This window comes from Polypterus senegalus, chromosome 16 (assembly GCF_016835505.1).
Source record: "Polypterus senegalus isolate Bchr_013 chromosome 16, ASM1683550v1, whole genome shotgun sequence".
NCBI classification, from domain to species: domain Eukaryota; kingdom Metazoa; phylum Chordata; class Cladistia; order Polypteriformes; family Polypteridae; genus Polypterus; species Polypterus senegalus.
Window position 1 is genome coordinate 40,979,116 of NC_053169.1, and position 22,893 is coordinate 41,002,008.

The window sequence follows — 22,893 nt, forward strand, 5'->3', positions numbered from 1 at the left end:
CAGGCGGGCAATCCTTCAACCTTTACAGCGTGTGGTGTGGACAAAAGAACTTGGAACGGTCCTCTCCACCTAGGCTGATGCCAATGTTTCCTCCGGGTGTCTCGAACCAGGATCCAGGTGCCCAAGGGAATCGGCGAGTCCTTAGATGGAGGGCTGGTTCTCCAAGCCTGATTAACCTGCTCGTGGACTTCCTTCAGGGACGCCGGAGGCCTGTAAGACTAGAGAGAAGATCATTGTCCACAGTATGCAGGTTCACATTTCCTATAACCATGCCAACGGGCATGGGTCGTCCGGTCAGGATTTCAAACGGCGATAGCCCCAATTGCCGGTGTGTCCGTCCCTCAATCCCATTAAAGCCAGGGGTAAAGCATCTGGCCAGGATAAATTGGTTTGTTCACAAATTTTTGCAAGCTTAGCTTTTAGGGTGCCATTGCATCGTTCCACAATACCCCACTTTGTGGATGGTATTTGCAGTAATGATGTACATTGATCTGTAGCCAGGTAGTCAATTCATTTATTATGGAATTCACAAAGTGAGTACCATTATCTGTCTGTAGCTTTTGGGATGCCCCATCTTGGAATAATTTCTTTAATTAGTGCTTTAGCAACCGTTTTGGCATCATTGCGTTTTGAAGGGAAAGCTTCTACCCATCGGGAGAACACATCGACAATCACAAGGCAATATCGGTAACCTTTAGACGGTGTTAGTTCAATAAAATCCATTTGGAGGTGTTCAAACGGACCCATTGGGTTAGGAGTAACGGGACTTACCTGAGTGCCTTTTCCTACATTAAACCTTTCACATAATGCACAGCGTCTACAGAATTGCTCTGCATATGTAGAGAAGCCTACAGCTTCCCAATGTTTTTCAACATCTTGAACCATGGCATCTTTCCCAGCATGGTCAAGGCCATGGGCTATTTTTGCCATACCTGGAAAAGAAGCTTTTGGGAGAAAAGGTTTGTTAGTTTGCTGATGAGTCCAGACTCCATCAGAGAGGGATCCTTCTTTGGACCACTTTTTCTTTTCAATGTCCGTGGCTGCACTCTGTAAAGAAATAATTTGATTATCGGGGTCCTTGTCATTTCTCTGTTGGAATAAAGAGATTGGTGTGTTACTGTATGCAGCCTCTTTAGCAAAGTAATCTGCCAATTCATTTCCTTTGCTGACAAGGTCCTGTTTTCCTGTGTGAGCTTGACATTTAACAATCGCTAGTTTTGATGGTTTAGTTATGGCTTCCAAGAGGGATTCGATTAACTTTTGATGTTGGATGGGCTTGCCAGTACTGGTCTTAAATCCCCTCAATTTCCATAATGCCCCATGATCATGGCAGACTCCAAAGGCATATCTGGAATCTGTATAAATTGTTATGATTTTTCCTTCGGACAGCTGACATGCTCGGGTGAGCGCTATTAATTCAGCTGCTTGTGCACTTAAACTTGATGAAATTCGATTTGCTTCCAGCAGGCGGTCCCCTTGGACCACTGCGTAACTAGTTGAGGGTGCTCCGTTTTCCAATCGCAAAGAACATCCGTCTACAAAAATATTTTCTCCAATTTCTAAAGGTGTTTCTTGTAGATCTACTCGAGGCTTTACAACCTTTGTTATTTCTGTATGGCAATTAGTGTATTGCCCTAGCAGTAGTGAGATGGGAGGTCTTAGCCTGTACTAAAATGGAATGTACAGCGTGAGGCACCTTTACTGTTAGGGGGCTCATGAGCACTATATCTGTACTGGCTAGCACAGCTTCTGTTGTGGCAGCCACAGCCCTAAGGCAAGGCGGAAGTGCTGCGGCCACAGGATCCAATTTTTTCGAAAAATAAGCTATTGGCCTTTGTTTATCCCCATGTAATTGTGTTAAAACTGCATTCATATATCCCCCCTTTGTCCACGAACAGAGTAAAGGGACGAGAAAAGTCCGAAGGCCCAAGGCTGGTGCCACCGAAAGTGCATTTTTTAAGTCACAGAGAGCCTTCTCAGCCTGCTCGGACCATTGCACCTGACCAGAAAGAGGAAGGCCAGGGGTGTTTGCTAAATTTTGTAACGGCTGTGCTCTTTCAGTGAAATTCAAAATCCATTGCCGGCAGTAACCCAGAATGCCCAATACAGACATAACCTGTTGTTTTGTGACAGGTCTGGGAAGATTTTGAATGGTGTTAATGCGATCGCTAGAGAGCTCTTATTCCATTTGTGATGTCATGACCTAAATATTTACAGTTGTTTGAATTAATTGCAATTTAGCCTTTGAAACTTTATGTCCATTGTCCCCCAGAAACTGCAGTAGTTTTTTTAGTGTCTTTTGCACAATCTTCTTCAGTAGCACTGCATAACATAATATCATCTACATACTGTATTAATGTACTACCTCGGTCTGGCCAGAACCCTTCTAAATTTTGAGCAAGCGCTTGTCCATACACACAAGGGGCTTCAGTATATCCCTGAGGCATGACAGTCCATGTCCAACGGCGGCTTGAAAAGTAAAAGCAAACCAGAATTGCGAGTCAGGGTGTACGGGATAGAGAAAAAAGCATTGGCTAAATCAATTACTGAAAAATAACGAGCAGAGGGAGGGATTGCAGAAAGAATAGTGGAAGGATTAGGTACAATAGGAGCTCTAGGAAAGATTGCAGCATTCACTTGTCGTAAGTCTTGAACAAAACGCCATGAACCGTCAGCCTTTTTTACAGGTAAAATGGGAGAATTAACTGGAGAATATTTAATTGGAATAATCGCACCGCGTTTTCACAAGATCGGAATGTACGGCGGAGATGCCAGCCTCTGCTTCAGGAGACAGAGGATACTGGGCACGTGCGGACGGAAAGAAGATTTAGGGTAGATCACCAGAGGCTCACAATGGGCTATCCTTCCATAATCATTTTTACCCTGAGACCACAAAGAGTCAGGAAGCGCTAAGAGCCAAGAAGGGGAAGTAGTTTGCAATGACAACGCAGAAAGGGAAGTGCAGCATAATGTACGATGTACTAAAAAATCAGTTTGAAGCACAACTTTAGTTATTAAATGGTCTGAGGTATCAAAACACCTGAAGCAACATGTACCCAGTCTGTTCTATTAAGACATTGTTCTACCCATGATCCGATTTCCACCCAATGGACAGTGCTTGATTTAGCTAAAGAAATATGAGGTAAAAATATTCTGTGAATATGTAAGATGTACAAATGCAGCAGCTTTTGTGGGGAAATGAAAATGCAGGGGATGTGAAGGGTTTCGGGCAGGTACCTGATGAAAGAAAAGATTCTAGCCAGGGGGTGTCTACTTCTATAGGGAAATATTGGGCAGTGCAATAGGGTGTCAGGGGCTTGGAGATTGGGAAACAAGCAGGAGGGAAATGAGTGAAGGGCTTTAAGAAGGATGGTGTGTGGGGAAACATTTCATTGAAATGGAGAGAGAAAGTTTTGTCATGAGATCCCTTCCTAAGAGGTTAACTGGACAGAGCTGATTTAAAAGTTAACTGGACAGAGCTGATTTAAAAGAAATCAGTGTGTTAAAGTGGAATCACTGGAATGCAGCTGAACTCGAAGAATCTCTTGAGGCAGGGACCTCCTTCAGCGAAAGGGCTGAGCGCGTGGCTCCTGTGTCCACGAGGAAAACAGTTTCAGTGCCATTCACCAGCCAGCAAAGTCAATAATGGATCAGTCTCTGAATTATGGGTGAGCAAAGGTAGTTGAAGAGAAGGGCTGGGGATCCCTGCATTCCTATGTCCATGAAACATCAAATTGTTCAGGTGGTGGAGGAGGGGGTGGGCACTTGTGAGGGCAATTGCGGCAGAAGTGTCCCATTTCACCACACCCGTAACAAGCATATGGTGTAGCGTTTGGATCTGGAGGGGAGGCAGCTGAGTGGATGATCCACTTGGATTAGGTAACATATATCCGCTACCTTGTCCCCGTCCACACCCTTGTCCCCGGAAAAATCCTCCACGTCCACGACTTCTGCCGGGAGTGGCCCCACCAGTGTAATAGTTCATTTGTGCTGCAATCAGCTTTGTCTGGGTGTCTGACTCTTTCTGCTTGCTCTGTTGTTCAGCATGCGCTGCGTGACGTTTTACTTCCTCAAACGCGGCAGCCTCTCATCTAATACAGGATACCTTGTTTTGAATGCCTCTAAGTCCGGAAACAAAAGAGGAACTGCAGTTTTAGTTCGGTTGTCTGGATTTTCAAGGCCGGAGTGTGTTGCCATTAACTCTTAAATTCAGTGTGCCCATTCATCTACTGTCTCTTTTTTTTCTGTTTGGCAGCCGAGATAAGAGACCAGTCTCTGCCTTTCTTATACTTGTCCTTAATATTATTTTAACATGTTCCCATTGCGTAATAAAGGGACCTTCATCCCGGCCCGAGGCAGGCAGCCTCGTTCCACTGCCACGGGTTTCCGTTATGCTGTCCATGATTGACAGTCTCCCATGTGGTGCCAAGCTTTCTCCACAGCACCTGAGTCCATTCTGCGGCATTAGGCTTATACATATCATACAGCTGCTGTAATTGTTCTATGAATTTTTTAAACACACCGATGACTTTGGGATCAGGCAATTGGACACAACGTCCTTCAGCTCTTGAATGTCTCAGTTACGATGTATCATTACAGTAGTGGGGTTATTAGCTCCTGCAGGTTGCATTGAATCATGTCGGGGGGTTCTGGGATCTCAATCAGGGGGCATTCCAATAAGGGGCCTGTGGGTTTGGGGACTTTAAGGGGATTGAAAGGTGGTGGAGGAACAAGTGTGGGATATAACGGGTCTTTTTTTTTTTCTAGTTCTAACTTTCTGCAGCCAATAATTCATTTCTGTACTGCCTTTAAATTACAATCTTTAATAACCAACTCCCATCTGTCATACATAACACATACCTCTATTACAACATCCTCATACACTTCTACATACAACACCCTTTGCATTTCTACATAATATTTTTCTAATTTCCTGAATTTCACTTGCGTCTTCTGTCCCTTCTAATGTCCACCGCTCTGCTTATTCCATTTTTTACATGCCCTTTTAAAATCCAATCCTGTGTTTTTCTCTATTAACTTTCTAGGTGACCCTTTTTTGTGCGGCGTCTGCTGATCCTCCGAAAACAATCCTTCCAGCATAAAAGACTTGAACCCGGCCGGTTGGCAGGCTTGCTGTTATGTATTCCCATTTTTTCCGTTGCTTTTCCCCCCCTAGCCCTGTGCCAGATTTATCTTTCTATCCTTGTCCTACTCGTCCCCTGTCCGATGAACTATTGGAATGCTGAGTGTGCCACTCACCCGCTAACGTTCCTTTAATATTCCCAGGGAAGTATACTACACTATTTCCTACGTTACTGTCACAGTGCACGGTGAAAGCAAATATTTATTTCTAGTACGTACTTTTATTACTCCCCTTGTTTTTTAACCTGTTATTCTTCTATTCTATGCTCTATCCTCTGTCCAATAGATTTGTCCGGGTTTATGGGTGTGCCACGCACCGGATCCGTCCTAAATCCCCTTTTTAATTCCCAGAGGATAGTGTTCTATACTATCTTTCCCAACAGGAGTGACCTAAAACAAGGTATTTCTTTTCCATTTACTATTCCCGGTCACTTTTATACTCTACAGCAAGCCCGCCCCCAGCTTATCTTTTTACGGAAACCTCCGGGTTACTTACCCCAGCCTGGGTGTTAGTCAGCTCTGTCAGGAAAATCCTTTCAGTCACCGTGGTTGTACCAGAAGGAGACCGGGACTCCTCACGCAGGAGTCGTCTCAGGACAGGGCAGTCCTAACTTTTATCGAGCTGCTTACTCTGCTGCCGGTGTACACTGTAGCGCAGTCTGCTTCAAGAAGACAGATCGCTGAGATCGTCCCGCTCGAGGAGTCAGCAGGCCGTCTCCTGCCCCGTTGCCAGAAAACTGTGGACACTTTTTCTCTAGTGTCATTTCTTGTGACTGAAGACAGAGAGATATAATTAAAGTTAGTAAAAATATTTTATTAATACACACCAGGCAAAGGTAAGAATGACAGAGAAGCACAGTCCTAGGACACCTGCCCTTCATCTGCCCAGGTGTCGGTGTCCTAAATCTTTTATAATGCTAAGCAAAATTTGACCTTATGACTTTAGTTGCACAAGAATTTCAAGACATTACATCTTTACAATAATTTTGTTTGGATCAGTAGTTACACAATTTTAAAGGTCATCAGTTGGGCACTTGTAACTTCTTGTTCGTTACAGAAAACAGAAGCTGCACTTGTCGCAAGACAGACTTCTCGTGGCCCTTGTCACACACACCAGATTTGATCAATAACTGATTTTTATTTTTCCACATCACTAATGGTTTTCATCTTGCAGTGTGGCCTCTGTGTTTCTGTTCATGAAGTCTTCTGCTGATAGTCGTCTCTGACACACACACATCTGCCTCCAAAAGGCTGTTTCTGATCTGTTGGGCAGGTGTTTGGGTTTTTTTCTTTACCATAGTGAGGCTTCTTCTGTCATCAGAGCTGGAGGTCTTCTTTGGCTTACCAGTCCTTATGTGATTGCTGAGCTCACCAGTGTGTTTTTTTCTTCTTAATGATATTCCAGATGGTTGATTTAGGTAATCATAAGTTTTTGCTGATTTCTTTTATTCTTGATTCTCATCATCCTCACGATGGTTTCTTTGACTTTCATGGGCACAGCTCTTGTCCTCATGTTGAACAATGGCAACTCCAGACTCCAAAGTGTAGAAGCAAGCCTGGGTATCTCATGAAGCCATGCAACACACCTGAGAAATCACAAACACCTGTGATGCCAATGGACCCAAACATTATGGTGCCCTAAACTGGAGGGCCCATGTTGTTTCTACATGCTGTGACCAAAATGTATGAAAATACATTTAAACAAAAGTCTGCAATGTGCCCTGTAATCACGTCTAAATTGTTTGATTTGTAGAGCAGAGGGGTAAATCAAGGAAAAATGTGTTTTTGTCCCAAATATTATGAAGGGCACCATACATTGTAACATCAGCAGAAGTCCTCACCATTCAAATGAGTTGGTTCTCTTTGGGGTTTTTTTGTGAGTTTGCAGTCTTTGGGATTGATTCCAATTATTTATCTTGTGATGTATAGTGATGTATAGCCCTTTGGACAAGATGATTGCAGACAAGAAAGGGTGACCTCAACCATGAGCAGCATTTTATGCCTCAGACTAGGAAAAGCCAACAGAATGAATGGCGGTGACCAGGAGAGGAAATGCTAAGTTGTAACCAAGAATCAAGTTTATCTTTCATCTAATTAAAAAATGTAAGCCAAGGATCAAAGTAAGAAGCAAAAGCTAAAAGTCAGAAATGGGGAAATTTAAATAGCACTGCCATATACACACGCAAAGGGTTTGTGTTTAGTCATCCACAAACTTGGACGTTGATGCATTTATTGTACCAATCTTCATAGCGGTGCTCCAACGACGTTAATTGCACAACCACCTTAGTAATCATTGTCGTGTCTTGACAACAGAGGTAGAGATTTGTGGCAATGGAAACAATACAAAATAAATTTTAATGGGGGTATTTTTCGTACATGGATTACTCGTTTAGCCGGATGTAATTGTTGACGATTTGGCATGATCCTGGACCTATCGGTTTTTTGAAACTCTTGCTGGATGTGTTGTCATAGCAGCAGATCTAAATCCGGAGCAGGTTTGTAAACAAGGATTAGCTCACACACTTAATCAGTGTCTGTGCATGGAATTCATTCAGTCATGGCTTCACCGTTCACGAATGAGCGACCAATTGATATCGGTGCACAAATTATGAGAAGAGAATTTCATTTAGAGAGGGTTTTGTGCAATCGGCAAAATCCTTTATTGCTCCCGGAGGAAATTCTTTTCGAAAGATACCGCTTTAGCCGGGGGGGAATATTGTACCTCAAAGATTTATTAGCACCTTATATTTGAAGTCAAACTAGGCGAAGTCGGGCTCTCACAACCACACAGACAGTATGCATTGCTTTGAGTTTTTTTGCAAGCTGCACTTTTTTATATACTGTAGGTGATGTAGAAAATCTATCTAAAAGTGCAGTTTGACAGGCAATTCGTAAAGTCTGTTAGGCTCTGAAATATTTCCTTCGGGTTTTCATAGTGTTTACTGGACACCTGAATGTGAAGACAATAAAAGAGGCGTTTCATGCCATTGCAGATAGGTAATACACAGGCCAAAACACCCACAGTTCCATAAAGAATCTCACAATCAGCCTAACATTCTCATTACCCAGGATTTCCAAATGTGATTAGGGCACATGGGACTGATCAGAGTGGAGTTTGATCAAACATTATTTGGAAAATGTACCTCTCCTCCTGATGAATAATCAGACACAGTGTCTTCATCCAATATTTGACCTTCATCAATATCTCGTTGGTCAGACACAAGTTCTAGGGATATGACATTCCCTGCAACGGACCCAAAAAAAAAAGATGGCTATATGGAACATACCTATGGCACACATTGAGGACAAATATATGCAATGACCATCCTTTACCTGAAATGAGGTGACCACTGCATCCTGCCACTGGTTCTGAAGAGGAGCTTCCCCCTGGAATGCCCTCAGAAAGAGGGCGATGGGCATTTTGCTGGAGAGCCAACTCCTCTGCAGGGGTTAGGTCTGGACCGCGTGGACCTCCACCTGTTCTTTGGTTGTCTGCCTTCTTATTAGCTTTAAAATTAACGTTTTTTATATTATATATGATTCTTTATGTCAACAATTCTTTAAATAGTTATATACCAATATTTACCAGTTTGAAGTATATTCTTGTAATTCACTTTAACCTGTTCCCATGTTCTCCTTGTGCTCACACTTAATCTGGAATTATGACATATTAAATAATAATTAGTCTAACACATAGGAAATGAAACACTGCATTCAGTAAGTAAAATACACACTACTTACGCGTTTAATTTGTCAGACACTTTTTTGCCAGCCATCTTTTCTGGTTTGGGCTGCTTTTGCAGTGTTACCCCTTGTGCATATTAAATCTTGAAATTCTTCATATTCTTCGAGTAAACCTGCTCCGCTTGTGTGAAAAAATGCGCCCTTTCTTTGATCGTTTTGTTGCAGCCTACCAATGACTTGCTGATCATGTTTTCTAGACTCAATATACAGTATATGGGCTTTTCAATCAGCGCGGGCGTGCGCATTCATCGCGGATGATTAGATCCAGCTAGACTAATCTACTACACAACTGTGTTTGAAAAACCGACTTATCCCGGGTGAGTTTCACCGGCATCAACTCATCCAAGATGAGGCATCTGATCGCGGATGATTTAAGCGACGTACGGAAAATACCCAAATACCTGAACACAAAATTCAGATAACAAATACATTCTAGAATATGAATCTGTGCCATGAAAAAAATAAAAGAACTCTAAAATTGAGAAAGCAACTAAAGATACTTGCATAAAAAACAATGAATGCCCAAAAATATGACAAAGGGCTCATCATGGGCCTGGAAAAAGTGGCAGAAAAGCCACCCTACCAGGCAGACAGGGCTTTGAAGCCACATATTCAAGGCCAAAGTTTTTTGTGTGTTGTTTATTTGGTCTGTGGTGGGCTGCCCGGGGTTTGTTTCCTGCCTTGCGCCCTGTTTTGGTTGGGATTGGCTCCGGCAGACCCCTGTGAACCTGTAGTTAGGATATAGCGGGTTGGATAATGGATGGATGGATGGATTTTTAATTGGTGCTTTGTGTTTCTTTTTTGTTTGTTTGCATTCTGAGTAGGTTGCATGTCTTTAAGATGCACAGCTGACATATGCCATTATGGTACTCTTTGGCGTTATTGCCGGGCACTTGCCATGTATTTAAAATCTTGTGCTGCTGCCTTTTTTGTCTAAATTTTGCTCAAATGAAGTAAATGTGTATTTCTGTCAGTTTAAAAGATTAAAGTGAATACAATTTGAGTACCTACAGGATAGTAATTTGATTTTCAGGTTTGTTTCCCCCTTGGCTGTGGTATTTAGCTGCTGCAGTCTTTAAAGCAAAATTTCCCCTTCTGATTAGCAGTTTACAGTTTCCTGATACGTTTTAACATTCTACCTTTGCCACTGAAAGTGAACAATTGAATTTCATGGATCAATCTGTTAGATCTGAAGAAGTACTATTTTTAACACTCACACTGAGAGAGAAGAATCTTATTAAGACTGAACAAATGAAGAAGTTAATTATTGTAAATTTGCAATGTTCTATCCTCTTTGGTTTCTTCCTTTCAGTTTTCAGACAATGGTTTGGTGCAGTTTCAGTCCTTGGATGCCAATGACAAGTATTTATTTCCAAACCCCCCGGAGAATGGCTTCCAGGGTAATGAAGGATTCCCCATGCTGGCGGTATTTTGGGATGACGCTGATCTCTCATTAGGAGATGGTAAATTATTTTACCAGGTAATATGTGACCACTCATTTCACCTTATGTTGCAAATTTCTATGCATATTTTCATAACAATATGCCATAGCGTGCCACAAGGTTTCATTGTAAAAGAATTTCTCTCATCATTTATTTCATTGCCCTATTAAGCTAATGGTGGTAACTTGGCTAAAGAGGCAGGAATCATGTTTTTTGTCCTCCTCCTGTGTCCTCCTACAGAATGCTTGACAAAGTTGCAAAAGGTAGGGGGAGGTAGATAATTAAAAAATAAAATTGGGGTACAGTTGAAAAAACTTAGGGCCCTCTTATTGCCAAATGCTCATCACATGCATGTTATGTTTAGCCCAGGGTTCCTGCCCTAGCTGGGGTTCATATCCTTGTTTTATATGTTTTTGTTCACTTCACTTATTGTTTTATGTTAATGTTAAGTTCATCTGTTATGTGCTTTGTTCTCTATGCCTGTGTTATGTTCCATGGATTTGTTGCGTGGTCCCCCTCAAGGGGAGGGGTCACCTGCCAATCACCACCAGGAACTTCCTTCCGCCCTATACATCTGGAGGGTCTACCATAGTTCCTGGTGCTTTATTTCAAATGCGCTTGTGAGTGTTTGGTGAGCCTTATAATTCTCCTGTACTCATTGTAGTTAATGGATTTTTGATCCGTGCTCTGTTTTTATTTTACTCTACTTTGGATATGCTGCTTTGGGACTTTGTTAGCTTTGGATTACCTTATTTCAACAGGCAATTCCTCTGTCTTTTGTGCTCTTCAGAGCAATTTTGTTTACTTTATAAAGATTCTTCAGTGATCTTTTTTTCTGTCTAGCCAGGGTTTTTTACGATGTTTTCCCCTCTAGAGGCCTTTTTTGGAACTGTCAAGACTCTGAGTGGTCGTAACAATGTAATGCTTCCAGTCATATATGGTGTGCTTTTTGAAACTTTGGCTTCTAATTAGTTGTTATTCCAACATTTTAACATTCCTCTTGTGCACTTCTTTCACAAACCAGGCTTACAGCAGTCCCGGTAAAGACAAATTCTACTCTAAAATGGTTTTCAATAGGACAGCTGAGGATGTGAACAGATTTTTAGCACAACAGAGAAACCCTGTAAACTTTGTGCCAAGGTGGATCCTGAAAATAACCTGGGATAGCCTCCTCCCTGTCTCCTTACAAAGAGTGAACAGCACACAGGTAAATAAAATAAAATTAAATGATATTAACATATCCTCTATACTATATTTACATTGCTAGTGCAGTTACTGTATATTCTAAGAATCAGGTAATGTATATATATTAGATATTCTAATGAAGCAGGTAATGCAACTGTTGAGATTTAAATGGCACATCTTATATGTGACTAGCTGTACCCCATAGTTTCGCCCATGCAGAAGTGAAACAAGACAGTGAGAAGGGGCCTGCCAGGCTCCCTACTCCTGACGTCACGTGACGTACAGCCTGTGTCTCAGATTAGCGCGAATATATCGATCCTGCAAATGAACTATGACTCTTAGCACAATGAGAGAAGTTGCAAAATCAATTGGAATGTTCAAGCAAATTCTAGAAAAAAAAAAGAATTAAAATCCATTTAGTCATTCTCTCGTTCGCTAGCTAAGTGGAGGTAAGATACGCCCCGAGGCTGGCACATGAGTGAGGAGGGTCCCATCTCCCTCCCCTCGGCCCGCTGCGTCTCTCTTGGATTCGCCCAAATAAATCTGTACCGTATGATACTTTGTGCGATGAGAGAAGTTGCAAAATCAACTGGAATGTTCAAGCGAATTATAGAAAAAGCCCAATCTAAATTTTTTAAGTAGTTCTCTTGTGAAAAGAGGACAGAAAAACAGATTTTGGATTTTATATACATAGAGATAGACAACCAGGTCTTCAAAAATTAAAGGCTGAGTCTTCCTGGCATTAGGAAACTGAAAATGTCCTTTCTCATGAAATTTATGATTATTGCCTTCCCTACATGAATACCCTTCCTGCTAGGCCAAAATTAGGTGTCTAAATGACGATAACAGCAAAAATCTCATGGAGGTTTGTGTTGTATTGAAGCCTGAGGTGCTGGATTGCTTAGAGTAAACCCCTTTTCAGTAAGGTGTGCTTTCATTCTGTCGTTGTGTCTCAATGTGTTCGTTCACACTCTGCTTCACTGGGAGGATTTTACTTTACATAGGAGCTAAACTTTGACTCGATGGTACTCCAGATCATCTATCTGATGCCTTGGCCTCATTAATAACCTTTTGCAGACAGTCATCTAATCTACAACATCTCAGCATTACTTCCCAGAAGAGACGTAATGATGACCTGTTGGGTTTGGGTCATGCATGAATTCATTCAGCTAGACAGCACTGTAATTGTCATGATGACATTTTGGATACAATGCCTACAAGTTTCAGTGGCACTGCAAGAATGTCTAGGCTTATGGAAAATATTAAGGTCAGTGTTATTTGACAGTGTTCTGTACCCATAATTCAACAAAATTAACAAAAATAATAAATAATCAAAGGTTAAAAGTGGATATATGGTGAGAAACAGACAAGGGTCTCACAATGAATTCAAGTGAATGGGTAAACTGTGATGAAGTATAAAAGGTAGGCATAAAAAACAAAAATACCAGAGAGACAACATGCTAAACACATGGGAACATGAGGGGATTAGCATCTGAGACCAAAAGAACAAAAGATTCAAAAATCTAAAGATATAACATTCAGGTGTGTCATGAGCTAGCACAGGTCTTTTTGGATAATCCTTGCCATTGTAAGTTATTCCACAATATGATTTGAATGGTTTATTTGTGACAAAGTAGATAGGGTCATTAAACCTACTGATGATGACCATTCTATTCCACTAATGGTTCATTCTGTTAGCTTCCTGTCTGATGTGGATTAGCCTTGCGTTGGGCCCTCCATAGTGGTTTTGGGAGGTAATCAGAAAGTCCATCCATCCACTTTCTGTTCAACATATCTAATAGTGAGAACAGGAGAAACTAGAGCCAAGCAGGAAAGCAGTGTGCCCCAGACAGGAATCCTCTCTGAGTGAGACACTAGTCTAACATAAGTAGCACAAAAAGACTCTCATGCAACATTGCAATTCTGTGTCACATTTCATACAAAATTCATGTCTTAAGGTGGAGCCCAAAGGTGCTGTAGTGGCATTATGTGAAAACAAAAAGAACTGCCATGGTAGATGATCAAGAGTCAAAGCAGGACACATACATTGTGTTAAATAGATAGATAGATAGATAGATAGATAGATAGATAGATAGATAGATAGATAGATAGATAGATAGATAGATAGATAGATAGATAGATAGATAGATAGATAGATAGATAGAACTTTAGGTACATTAGATAGATAGATAGATAGATAGATAGATAGATAGATAGATAGATAGATAGATAGATAGATAGATAGATAGATAGATAGATAGATGTCAGGTTTTACGCTTTAGCTATATATCTCAATGCTCGATGATTTCATAAAGAATTGACATAAAGAACTGCTTCCTGGCTTCATTCCCCAAAATTGCTACTGGTGTCCTCAAGTACATGATCATTAACTTGAAAGAATTTTGCTGAACCCATTTTATCACTGCCTTTGAGAATTTCGAAGACCTGGGGTCTTGAACACAGCCTTAAAACATTCATATTTGGAGCATGCTAAACAAATTTGTAAATATGCAATCAAGATGCTGTAGAAGTTAATAAGCTGGTAGAGTAGTGTCCCACTTGACACGCTGAGATCCACAATCACATGCATTTTAGAGTATCTTGCATGGCATTATTGCACCTCTTCTTTGCATTCTTGGGATTAGGGAAAAGTATAACATGGCAGCATCTAAGCGGGTAACTGCCATCACATGGCACATGTAATGATGTGATTTCTGTTACAATGAATAGTACAGGCCACATGAAAAACTGATGGTTCAGCCAGTTACCTTACCAACAAGCCAGCCATCATGTACAGCACCATCACATCTGTCAAAGCTACACTGCCTCAGAATAAATCATGGGTTGACATAGGCCACTGAGCCATGACATTTATCAACCACATCTTGACATCACAGATGACTTGAGCATTAAAGGAATGTCACTGTTCATGGTTAACAAAATCAGCATCTTTCTCGATAGGTGCCCTTATTGCAATATGAGTGCGGTATATTGCTCTGAGTCCTGAACCCCTCCTGTTGTCAAAAGTAGACATTCACTCTGAAAAACACAATGTAGTATATCAAAGCTCGGCTGAGATAGTCCTCACCTGTCGGCCAGTTCCGTGAGAAGTGACAATAGGTAGCCAATATAATAAATTACCTAAAATGTTCCTCAGTTCAAATATGGCGCATTCCCTAAAAGGGAACTAAGACAATCTGTAAATCATACTCATCACTTTTGAGGTGTAGTATGTTTGTCACATCAACGCATGTTATAGTAATGGCTTGTTGATATTTATCATTATGCATGCAAATTGTCATTTAGCTGGTTTCCCTGCATTTCCCTAATTGTTCAAGGGTGTCGTCATTTTCCAGTTTCTCTGAAATGTTGCGCATGCATGTAAATGTACACATGTTCCTCCATCAAGTTTTCTTTCATAAATCCCAATGTTTGTGTAGAAAGTGACGTACACACACTTTGAGCCTCTTCTTGTGCGTACGCAAGTCTTATAAGTGAGGCTCCTGGATTAGGTCCCCACACAGTCTCCTCTGTTCGAGACTAAACAGATTTACTTCTTGGAGTCTATCAGAGTAGGACATGTCCATAAGTCCCCCATGCACGTGGCTCTTCTCCTCTGCAGAGCTTCAAGTGCTGCTCTACCTTTCTTGTAGCGTGGTGGCCAGGACTGCACATGATACTTCAGATGTGGTCTCATTTGTACAATCTATAGCTAACGCATAATATCTCTTGATTTTGATTCAACAGGCTTTTACAATATAATGTATGTCATTATGCATCAGATTATAGAGTTTTGGGGTGCTGAGCCTATGCCAGCAGTATTGAGCTCATGGTAAGAACAAACTGTATATGGGATGCCAGGACTTGACGCAAATATATTCATCCCAAGTCAAGCGAGAGTTTCCAGTTACTTTAACATACACATTTTAAAAGAAGGAGTGAAATGAGGTACCTAGAAAAAAACACATGAGTGTAGAACTTTTAAAAAGAACAAGAACCAAACCCCTCTGCTTAGCTATTATTACTGGAAAACTGGAAAAAAAAAGTATTTTTAAGGAGTAAATATTATCTCTCATCTGGAATATACTGTGCCAGTTAATCACATGGTTCTGTGTTTCATTTCTAGACAAACACATTCCAGTGTATCCTTACAACAGACAACAATCGAACCTTTGCTCTTCTGAAGTTTTCCCAAATGTTGTGGGGCCCTGAACAGAGAGTGCATCACTGGGCCACGATGGGGTACACAAATGGGGCAACCGAGTTCTACAATGACCCGCAAACACAGCAGAATAACATCTTTGGATCAAAGGGTCGATATCGTCCACATCAGGCCACTGGCAACACGGGGCTCCAAGGTCAATGGATTTATCAGCTTGACAGGGTCAACGTCAGTGGAAGCAAGGACACCAATGATCGCACTAAATGCCAGCAGTGGTACCTGAGTGAACCATCTCCTTCCACGTGGACTGCAGATCTTATCCCCTGCCCTTGCCACAGTCAACAGGCTGTAGAGGATGCTAGCTTTTCTTTGGAGATTCTCCCTTTACTAATGGCACCCCAAGTACAGGCTCTGCGGAGCTTAAACTCTGATGGTATTGTTTTCCAGCCAGTTTTACCCAGTAGCCAAGGTGCTGGGCATAGATGTACCTATGATTACAAAGGATATCTTCTCCATGGCAGCTCTGAGCGCTACTTCATCTACAATGCCAATGCTCCTGTTGTTCAAGACCACATCAGTAAGTGTTACTTTTTTAACTATGACACATGAACAGCAATAAGGTCTTCTACCAGGCCAAACTCCACTGGAGGTTGACAAATGGAAAATGTTAAGGCTTAGTGTGATGAGCCAAGTCTGCAGACAATTTAAAAGTGGCATATAGTATCATAGCCAGATAAATAGTTATAGTGGTAAAAGTTACCTGATATTTTAGTGCTTTGGTGTCCTCTTCTGTGGGATATTGATGTAATCAATCTCGTACATTGTCAGACTGTGAAAGACAGTACTCTACTATTGAAAAAGAGGCTCTTGCTTGCATGTGGGCCACATGGAAATGGCGTACCTACTTGTGGGGACATCATTTTACCTTATGCACTGACCACTGTACATTTTTTGTGCACTGTTTTCAGTAGGTAAGGGAATCCAATGGAAATTGTTACTGACAATGGATCTCAGTTTACATCTTCTGAATTTGAAGCATTTCTTAGTGATAGGGACATCATACATGCTCACAGTTCTGTTAACTATCCAGAAGCAAATGGTGAGATAGAGCATTTTAACAGGGTATTAAAAGACTGTTTGCAAGTGGCAAATATTGAAGGAAAGCCTTGGAAGTCATTTGTGACTGATTTTTTACAGACATATCATTCTACTGCACAACCCAGCCTCAGGGATGCACAAACCAGTGTTTCTTAGTGCCGGTCGCAAGCCTGGATAAATGGGGAGGGTTACGTCAGGAAGGGCATCCGGTGTAAAATTTTGACAAATCAATATGCGGGAAACAATACAAATTTCCATACTGGATCGGTAGAGCCCCGGGTTAACAACGACCAGTACTATTGGCCGAAGAAGAAGAAGGAGAAGAGGAGGGGGAAGACGTGTCAGGAGTCAGGAGGAGAGGAGGAAAGTTAAGAGAGTGGAACTGAGGGTAGGAACTGAATGTTGGCAGTATGACTAGTAAGGGGAGAGAGTTAGCAGATATGATGGAGTGAAGGAAGGTTTATATATTGTGTGTGCAAGAGACTAAATGGAAGGGGAGTAAGGCCAGGGGGATTCAAATTGTTCTATCATGTTGTGGATGGGCGGAAAAATGGGGTAGGAGTTATTCTGAAGGAACAGTATGTCAAGAGTGTTTTGGAGGTGAAAAGAGTGTCAGGCAGAGTAATGATTATGAAGCTGGAAATTGGAAGTGTGATGATGAATGTTGTTAGTGCATATGCCCCGCAAGTTGGGTGTGCAATGGGTGAGAAAGAAGATTTTTGGAGTGAGTTGAATGAAGTGATGAACAGTGTACCCAAGGGACAGAAAGTGGTGATTGGAGTGGATTTCAATGGACATGTTGGTGAAGGGAACAGAGGAGATGAGGAGGTGATGGGTAGGTATGGTGTCAAGGAGAGGAATGAAGAAGGTCAGAGGATAGTGGATTTTGCCAAAAGGATGGACATGGCTGTGGTGAATATGTATTTTAAGAAGAGGGAGGAACATAGGGTTACATACAAGAGTGGAGGAAGATGCACAAAGGTAGATTACATCCTATGCAGAAGAGCTGATCTGAAGGAGATTGAAGACTGCAAAGTGGTGGCAGGGGAAAGTGTAGTTAAGCAGCATAGGATGGTGGTCTGTAGGATGATGTTGGAGATCAAGAAGAGGAAGAGAGTGAGGGCAAAGCCAAGGATCAAATGGTGGAAGTTGAAAAGTAAGACTGCAAGGTTGAGCTTAGGGAGGAGGTGAGACAGACACTTGGTGGCAGTGAAGAGTTACCAGACAGTTGGGAAACTACAGCAGATGTAGTAAGGGTGACAGCAAGAAGGGTGCTTGGAGTGACATCTGGACAGATGAAGGAGGAAAAGTAAACCTGGTGGTGGAATGAGGAAATGCAGGAGAGTATATAGAGGAAAAGGATGGCAAAGAAGAAGTGGATAGTCAGAGATGCAGAAAGTAGACAAGAGTACAAGGATATAAGGCAAGGTGAAGAGAGAGGTGGCAAAGGCTAAGGAAAAGGTGTATGATGAGTTGTATGAGACGTTGGACATTAAGGAGGGAGAAAAGGACCTGTATTGATTGGCTAGACAGAGGGACCAAGCTGGGAAAGATGTGCAGCAGGTTAGGGTGATAAAGGATAAAGATGGAAATGTACTCACAAGCGAGGAGAGTGTGTTGAGCAGATGGAAAGAGTACTTTGAGAGGCTGATGAATGAAGAGAATGAGAGAGAGAAGAGGTTGGATGATGTGGAGATAGTGAATCAGGAAGTGCAATGGATTAGCAAGGAGGAAGTAAGGACAGCTATGAAGAGGATGAAAAATAGAAAGGCCATTGGTCCAGATGACATACCTATGGAAGCATGTCGGTGTTAAGGAGAGATGGCAGTGGAGTTTTTAACCAGATTTTTTAATGGAATCTTGGAAAGTGAGACGATGCCTGAGGAGTGGAGAAGAAGTGTACTGGTGCCAATATTTAAGAATAAGGGGAATGTGCAGGACTGCAGTAACTACAGGGGAATAAAATTGATGAGCCACAGCATGAAGTTATGGGAAAGAGTAGTGGAAGCTAGGTTAAGAAGTGAGGTGATGATTAGTGAGCAGCAGTATGGTTTCATGCCAAGAAAGAGCACCACAGATGCAATGTTTGCTCTGAGGATGTTGATGGAGAAGTTTAGAGAAGGCAAGAAGGAGTTGCATTGAGTCTTTGTGGACCTGGAGAAAGCATATGACAGGGTGCCTCGAGAGGAGCTATGGTATTGTATGAAGAAGTCGGGAGTGGCAGAGAAGTACGTAAGAGTTGTACAGGAAATACGAGGGAAAGTGTGACGTGGTGAGGTCTGCAGTAGGAGTGACGGATGCATTCAATGTGGAGGTGGGATTACATCAGGGATCAGCTCTGAGCCCTTTCTTATTTGCAATGGTGATGGACAAGTTGACAAACAAGATTAGACAGGAGTGCCCGTGGACTATGATGTTTGCTGATGACATTGTGATCTGTAGCGATAGTAGGGAGCAGGCTGAAGAGACCCTGGAGAGGTGGAGATATGCTCTAGAGAAGACAGGAATGAAGGTCAGTAGGAACAAGACAGAATACATGTGTGTAAATGAGAGGGAGCTCAGTGGAATGGTGAGGATGAAGGGAGTAGAGTTGGTGAAGGTGGATGAGTTTAAATACTTGGGATCAACAGTACAGAGTAATGGGGATTGTGGAAGAGAAGTGAAAAAGAGTGTGCAGGCAGGGTGGAATGGGTGGAGAAGAGTGTCAGGAGTGATTTGTGACAGATGGGTATCAGCAAGAGTGAAAGGGAAGGTCTACAGGATGGTAGTGAGACCAGCTATGTTATATGGGTTGGAGACGGTGGCACTGACCTGAAAGCAGGAGACAGAGCTGGAGGTGGCAGAGTTAAAGATTCTAAGATTTGCAATGGGTGTGATGAGGATGAACAGGATTAGAAATGAGTACATTACACGGTAGCTCAAGTTGGACGGCTGGGAGACAAAGTCAGAGAGGCGAGATTGCATTGGTTGTGACATGTGCATAGAAAAGATGCTGGGTATATTGGGAGAAGGATGCTAAGGATAGAGCTACCAGGCAAGAGAAAAAGAGGAAGCGAAGGTTTTTGGATGTGGTGAGAGAGGACATGCAGGTGATGAGTGTAACAGAGCAAGATGCAGAGAACAGAAAGATATGGAAGAAGATGAACCGCTGTGGCAACTCCTAACAGGAGCAGCCAAAAGAAGAAGAAGTGGATCGTTCTACCGCACATGCAGTAACACAAAAGTCACCTGCTGAACTCTTACATGGTCGCCCAATGATAACTAAATTAAACATGAGAAACCTGTTTCCAACTTTGCCTTTGAAGCAACATACTAGCGAGGCACAGCATGTACAACGGAAACAAGAACACAAATTTGTGTCGCAGAGCAAGATCACCTTCTTTCACTTGTGGGAGTTTTATGCGTATTAGGAAGCCAGGCATAGTCCAAAAGGATCACTCCAAATTCAATCAACTTACCAGATAATTGCTCAGAAAGGCTCTGCCACATACCTACAGTCAGATGGCAAGATCTGGAATGCAATTCACCTCGCCCCAGCTACAGCAGCACATTCCAGTCTGACTTCAGACACACAACCAGAGGATTCATACGGTCCAACCCGTCCAATTCAGTTGACAGTTATTTCTACTGCTACACCTGGTCAATCTTCTTCAAATACACGGAGAAGTAGAGTGCGACAGGCTCCGGTGTGGACCAAGGACTATGTCAGATAAAGGTTTACAGCATTTGGAAGCTACATATGTTACCTTAACAGTTATAAGGGAATGGGATAGTTGAAATGGTTGGTTATTATAATGTTGAAAAGTAGAGATTACAGTTTTCTGTTTATTGTAATGTTTTGGTATTATTGATGATGGTTCCCTTTTGTTGTTGTTTTTTATTTTTCTTCAAAAGGGGGGATGTGTGGGATTTTGATGTAATTATTCAGGAGGTAGAGGTCACTGTGAGGAAAGGGGTGGAGGAGGAAAGAAAGGGAAAAGGAGAGGAGTGAATAAAGTTAAGGAAGAACTGACTAGATTGTGTGGTCCATTTATTTCAGCAATATATAACACCTTCCGAGTTGTCTAACTGATTTGAAGTCCTGCGAGTCAGAAGGTTTCTCCGGGCTTGAACAAGCACTACACTAAGGCGCGTGTCCGATGCTGCTATTTTATCTCCTGGAACGCTTTCGAATTGGAGCATCCCAACAGCAAAGCCCGTAGTCACAGAGAGAAGGAAAGTCCGGAGGAGGCCAAAAAGGAAAGAAAGAAAGCGTGCGGAGCTGAACAAGCAGCCCGTGAGACATGGTTACAAATGAGTATGCACACGGGGAAAGATGGAAGTTTCATATACTGTAGTGACACTGCACCTGATCAGAGGAGGACGTAGCCTATGTTCGTGTTATTGGGGACCCTGAAAGATGTAATGATTAGCTAGGCAAAAGGGCTGGCAGTTTGTCGTCCTTTGACTGGACTTAGGGCTTTCAGATACCGCTTAATTAGTGGAGCAGAGAGAAGAGCATTAAAATCTGTAAATATGAGAAGCGCTTCTTTCCGACTTGTATATATTTTTTGTTGAAGTGTGTGCGCTGATTTTTCATTATTGCCTTTGTGCATAATTTTCACTTTTTATTTTTGATTATTATTCTGTCCGTCCTTTAGGATCTGTCTGTTGATGAAGAAGGAGGGAGAAAAGACTTTTTGTTTATTGTTGTTAGATTTTATTATCACTTTTTGCTTTGGATTCACTGCAATTATAGTATATGACACTTGTGCTTATTTTTCTCTGAGATGTACTGGCATACTGTTCAGGGTTTGTTTCTATCTGGTGCCCTGTGGTGGCTGTGTAGGCCCCAGCACCCCCTGCGACCCTGTTCATGACAGAGACTTATTTTTCTTAATGTTCATGCATTGAACCAGGACTGGTTTGAGGGTACATGGCACCCCTAGGCATTGCTAGGTTCAAGCACCCAGGATTTGTAAATGATATCGAAGCGAGGGACCCCCTTGGAGACTGGCCCACGCTCAAGTGCTTGTGAAATCGATGACCAGCTGTGTTGTTTTTTGAGGTTTTTTTTCAGCCTATGCCCAGGGCAGGCCCTGCATTGAACTGTATATATACAATAGCTGCAAGACATTATTGTAAATAGTTATTAACACATCTGGAATAAACCAGAATTATGTCTTTTTGGAACAGTCATCATTGTCTATGTCTCAATTTGCCCAGAGTCTGAATCAGTGCAGCAGCGCCATTGCACAGGGCACCACACTTACAAAAAATATTGAAGAGACTTACATGCTGGTGGCCAAATTAGAGAAACATTCAGCCATCCATGGAGTTGTGCTTCTTTATCTCTGAAGATGTCTTCCTTGCACTGAAGTAAGAATTATTTTCACATGAGAGCAAGGCTATGGTGAAATTTTTACTGGTGGAAATGAGCAAGCAGTATAAGAGAAAAAAAGATGGGACAAGTAATACACTTTTTATCATGTTCTGTAGTTGATTTGGGGAAAATCTGTCAGCAGTGGCAGCCCAAGGACACGAATGGTGGAGTTTATTTCAGCAGGACTGAGCAAGCAACCTGCTTGTTTGTTTAATACAGTAAACAGACTGACTGCCATTACAGAAATCCTTGGCATTTGAAATACGTCAAAGACGTCCAGAGCGGGCAGCACGGTGGCACAGTGGTAGCGCTGCTGCCTCGCAGTTAGGAGACCCATGTTGGCTTCCCAGGTCCTCCCTGCATGGAGTTTGCATGTTCTCCCCGTGTCTGCGTGGGTTTCCTCCCACAGTCCAAAGACATGCAGGTTAGGTGGATTGGTGATTCTAAATTGGCCTTGGTGTGTGGGTGTGTTTGTGTGTGTCCTGCGGTGGGTTGGCACCTTGCCCGGGATTGGTTCCTTCCTTGTGCCCTGTGTTAGCTGGGATTGGCTCCAGCAGACCCCCATGACCCTGTGTTCAGATTCAGCGGGTTAGAAAATGGATGGACTTCCAGAGCTTTATACACTTAGTAGACTACTCAGTTCAACCTTTAAAAAGAATCTGAATGACAAATAGAGACAGCTTAGTTATTAGCTAAACACACAAGCTTGATAGACTGAATGGTCTCCTCTCATTTGTCAAATTTCTTATTTCCTTATG

At 42.2% G+C, this 22,893-nt stretch overlaps 1 protein-coding gene across 1 annotated transcript in view; it reads left to right on the top strand.

The window, feature by feature from the left end:
* Positions 1–22,893, top strand: part of si:ch73-105b23.6 (fibrillin-1) — a 71,080-nt gene that overhangs the window by 41,848 nt on the left and 6,339 nt on the right. Inside the window, exons 7-9 of the mRNA XM_039739019.1 lie at positions 10,199–10,366; positions 11,353–11,535; positions 15,640–16,252. Coding sequence (XP_039594953.1) covers positions 10,199–10,366; positions 11,353–11,535; positions 15,640–16,252 — 964 coding nt within the window. The remainder of the gene's footprint in view (positions 1–10,198; positions 10,367–11,352; positions 11,536–15,639; positions 16,253–22,893) is intronic.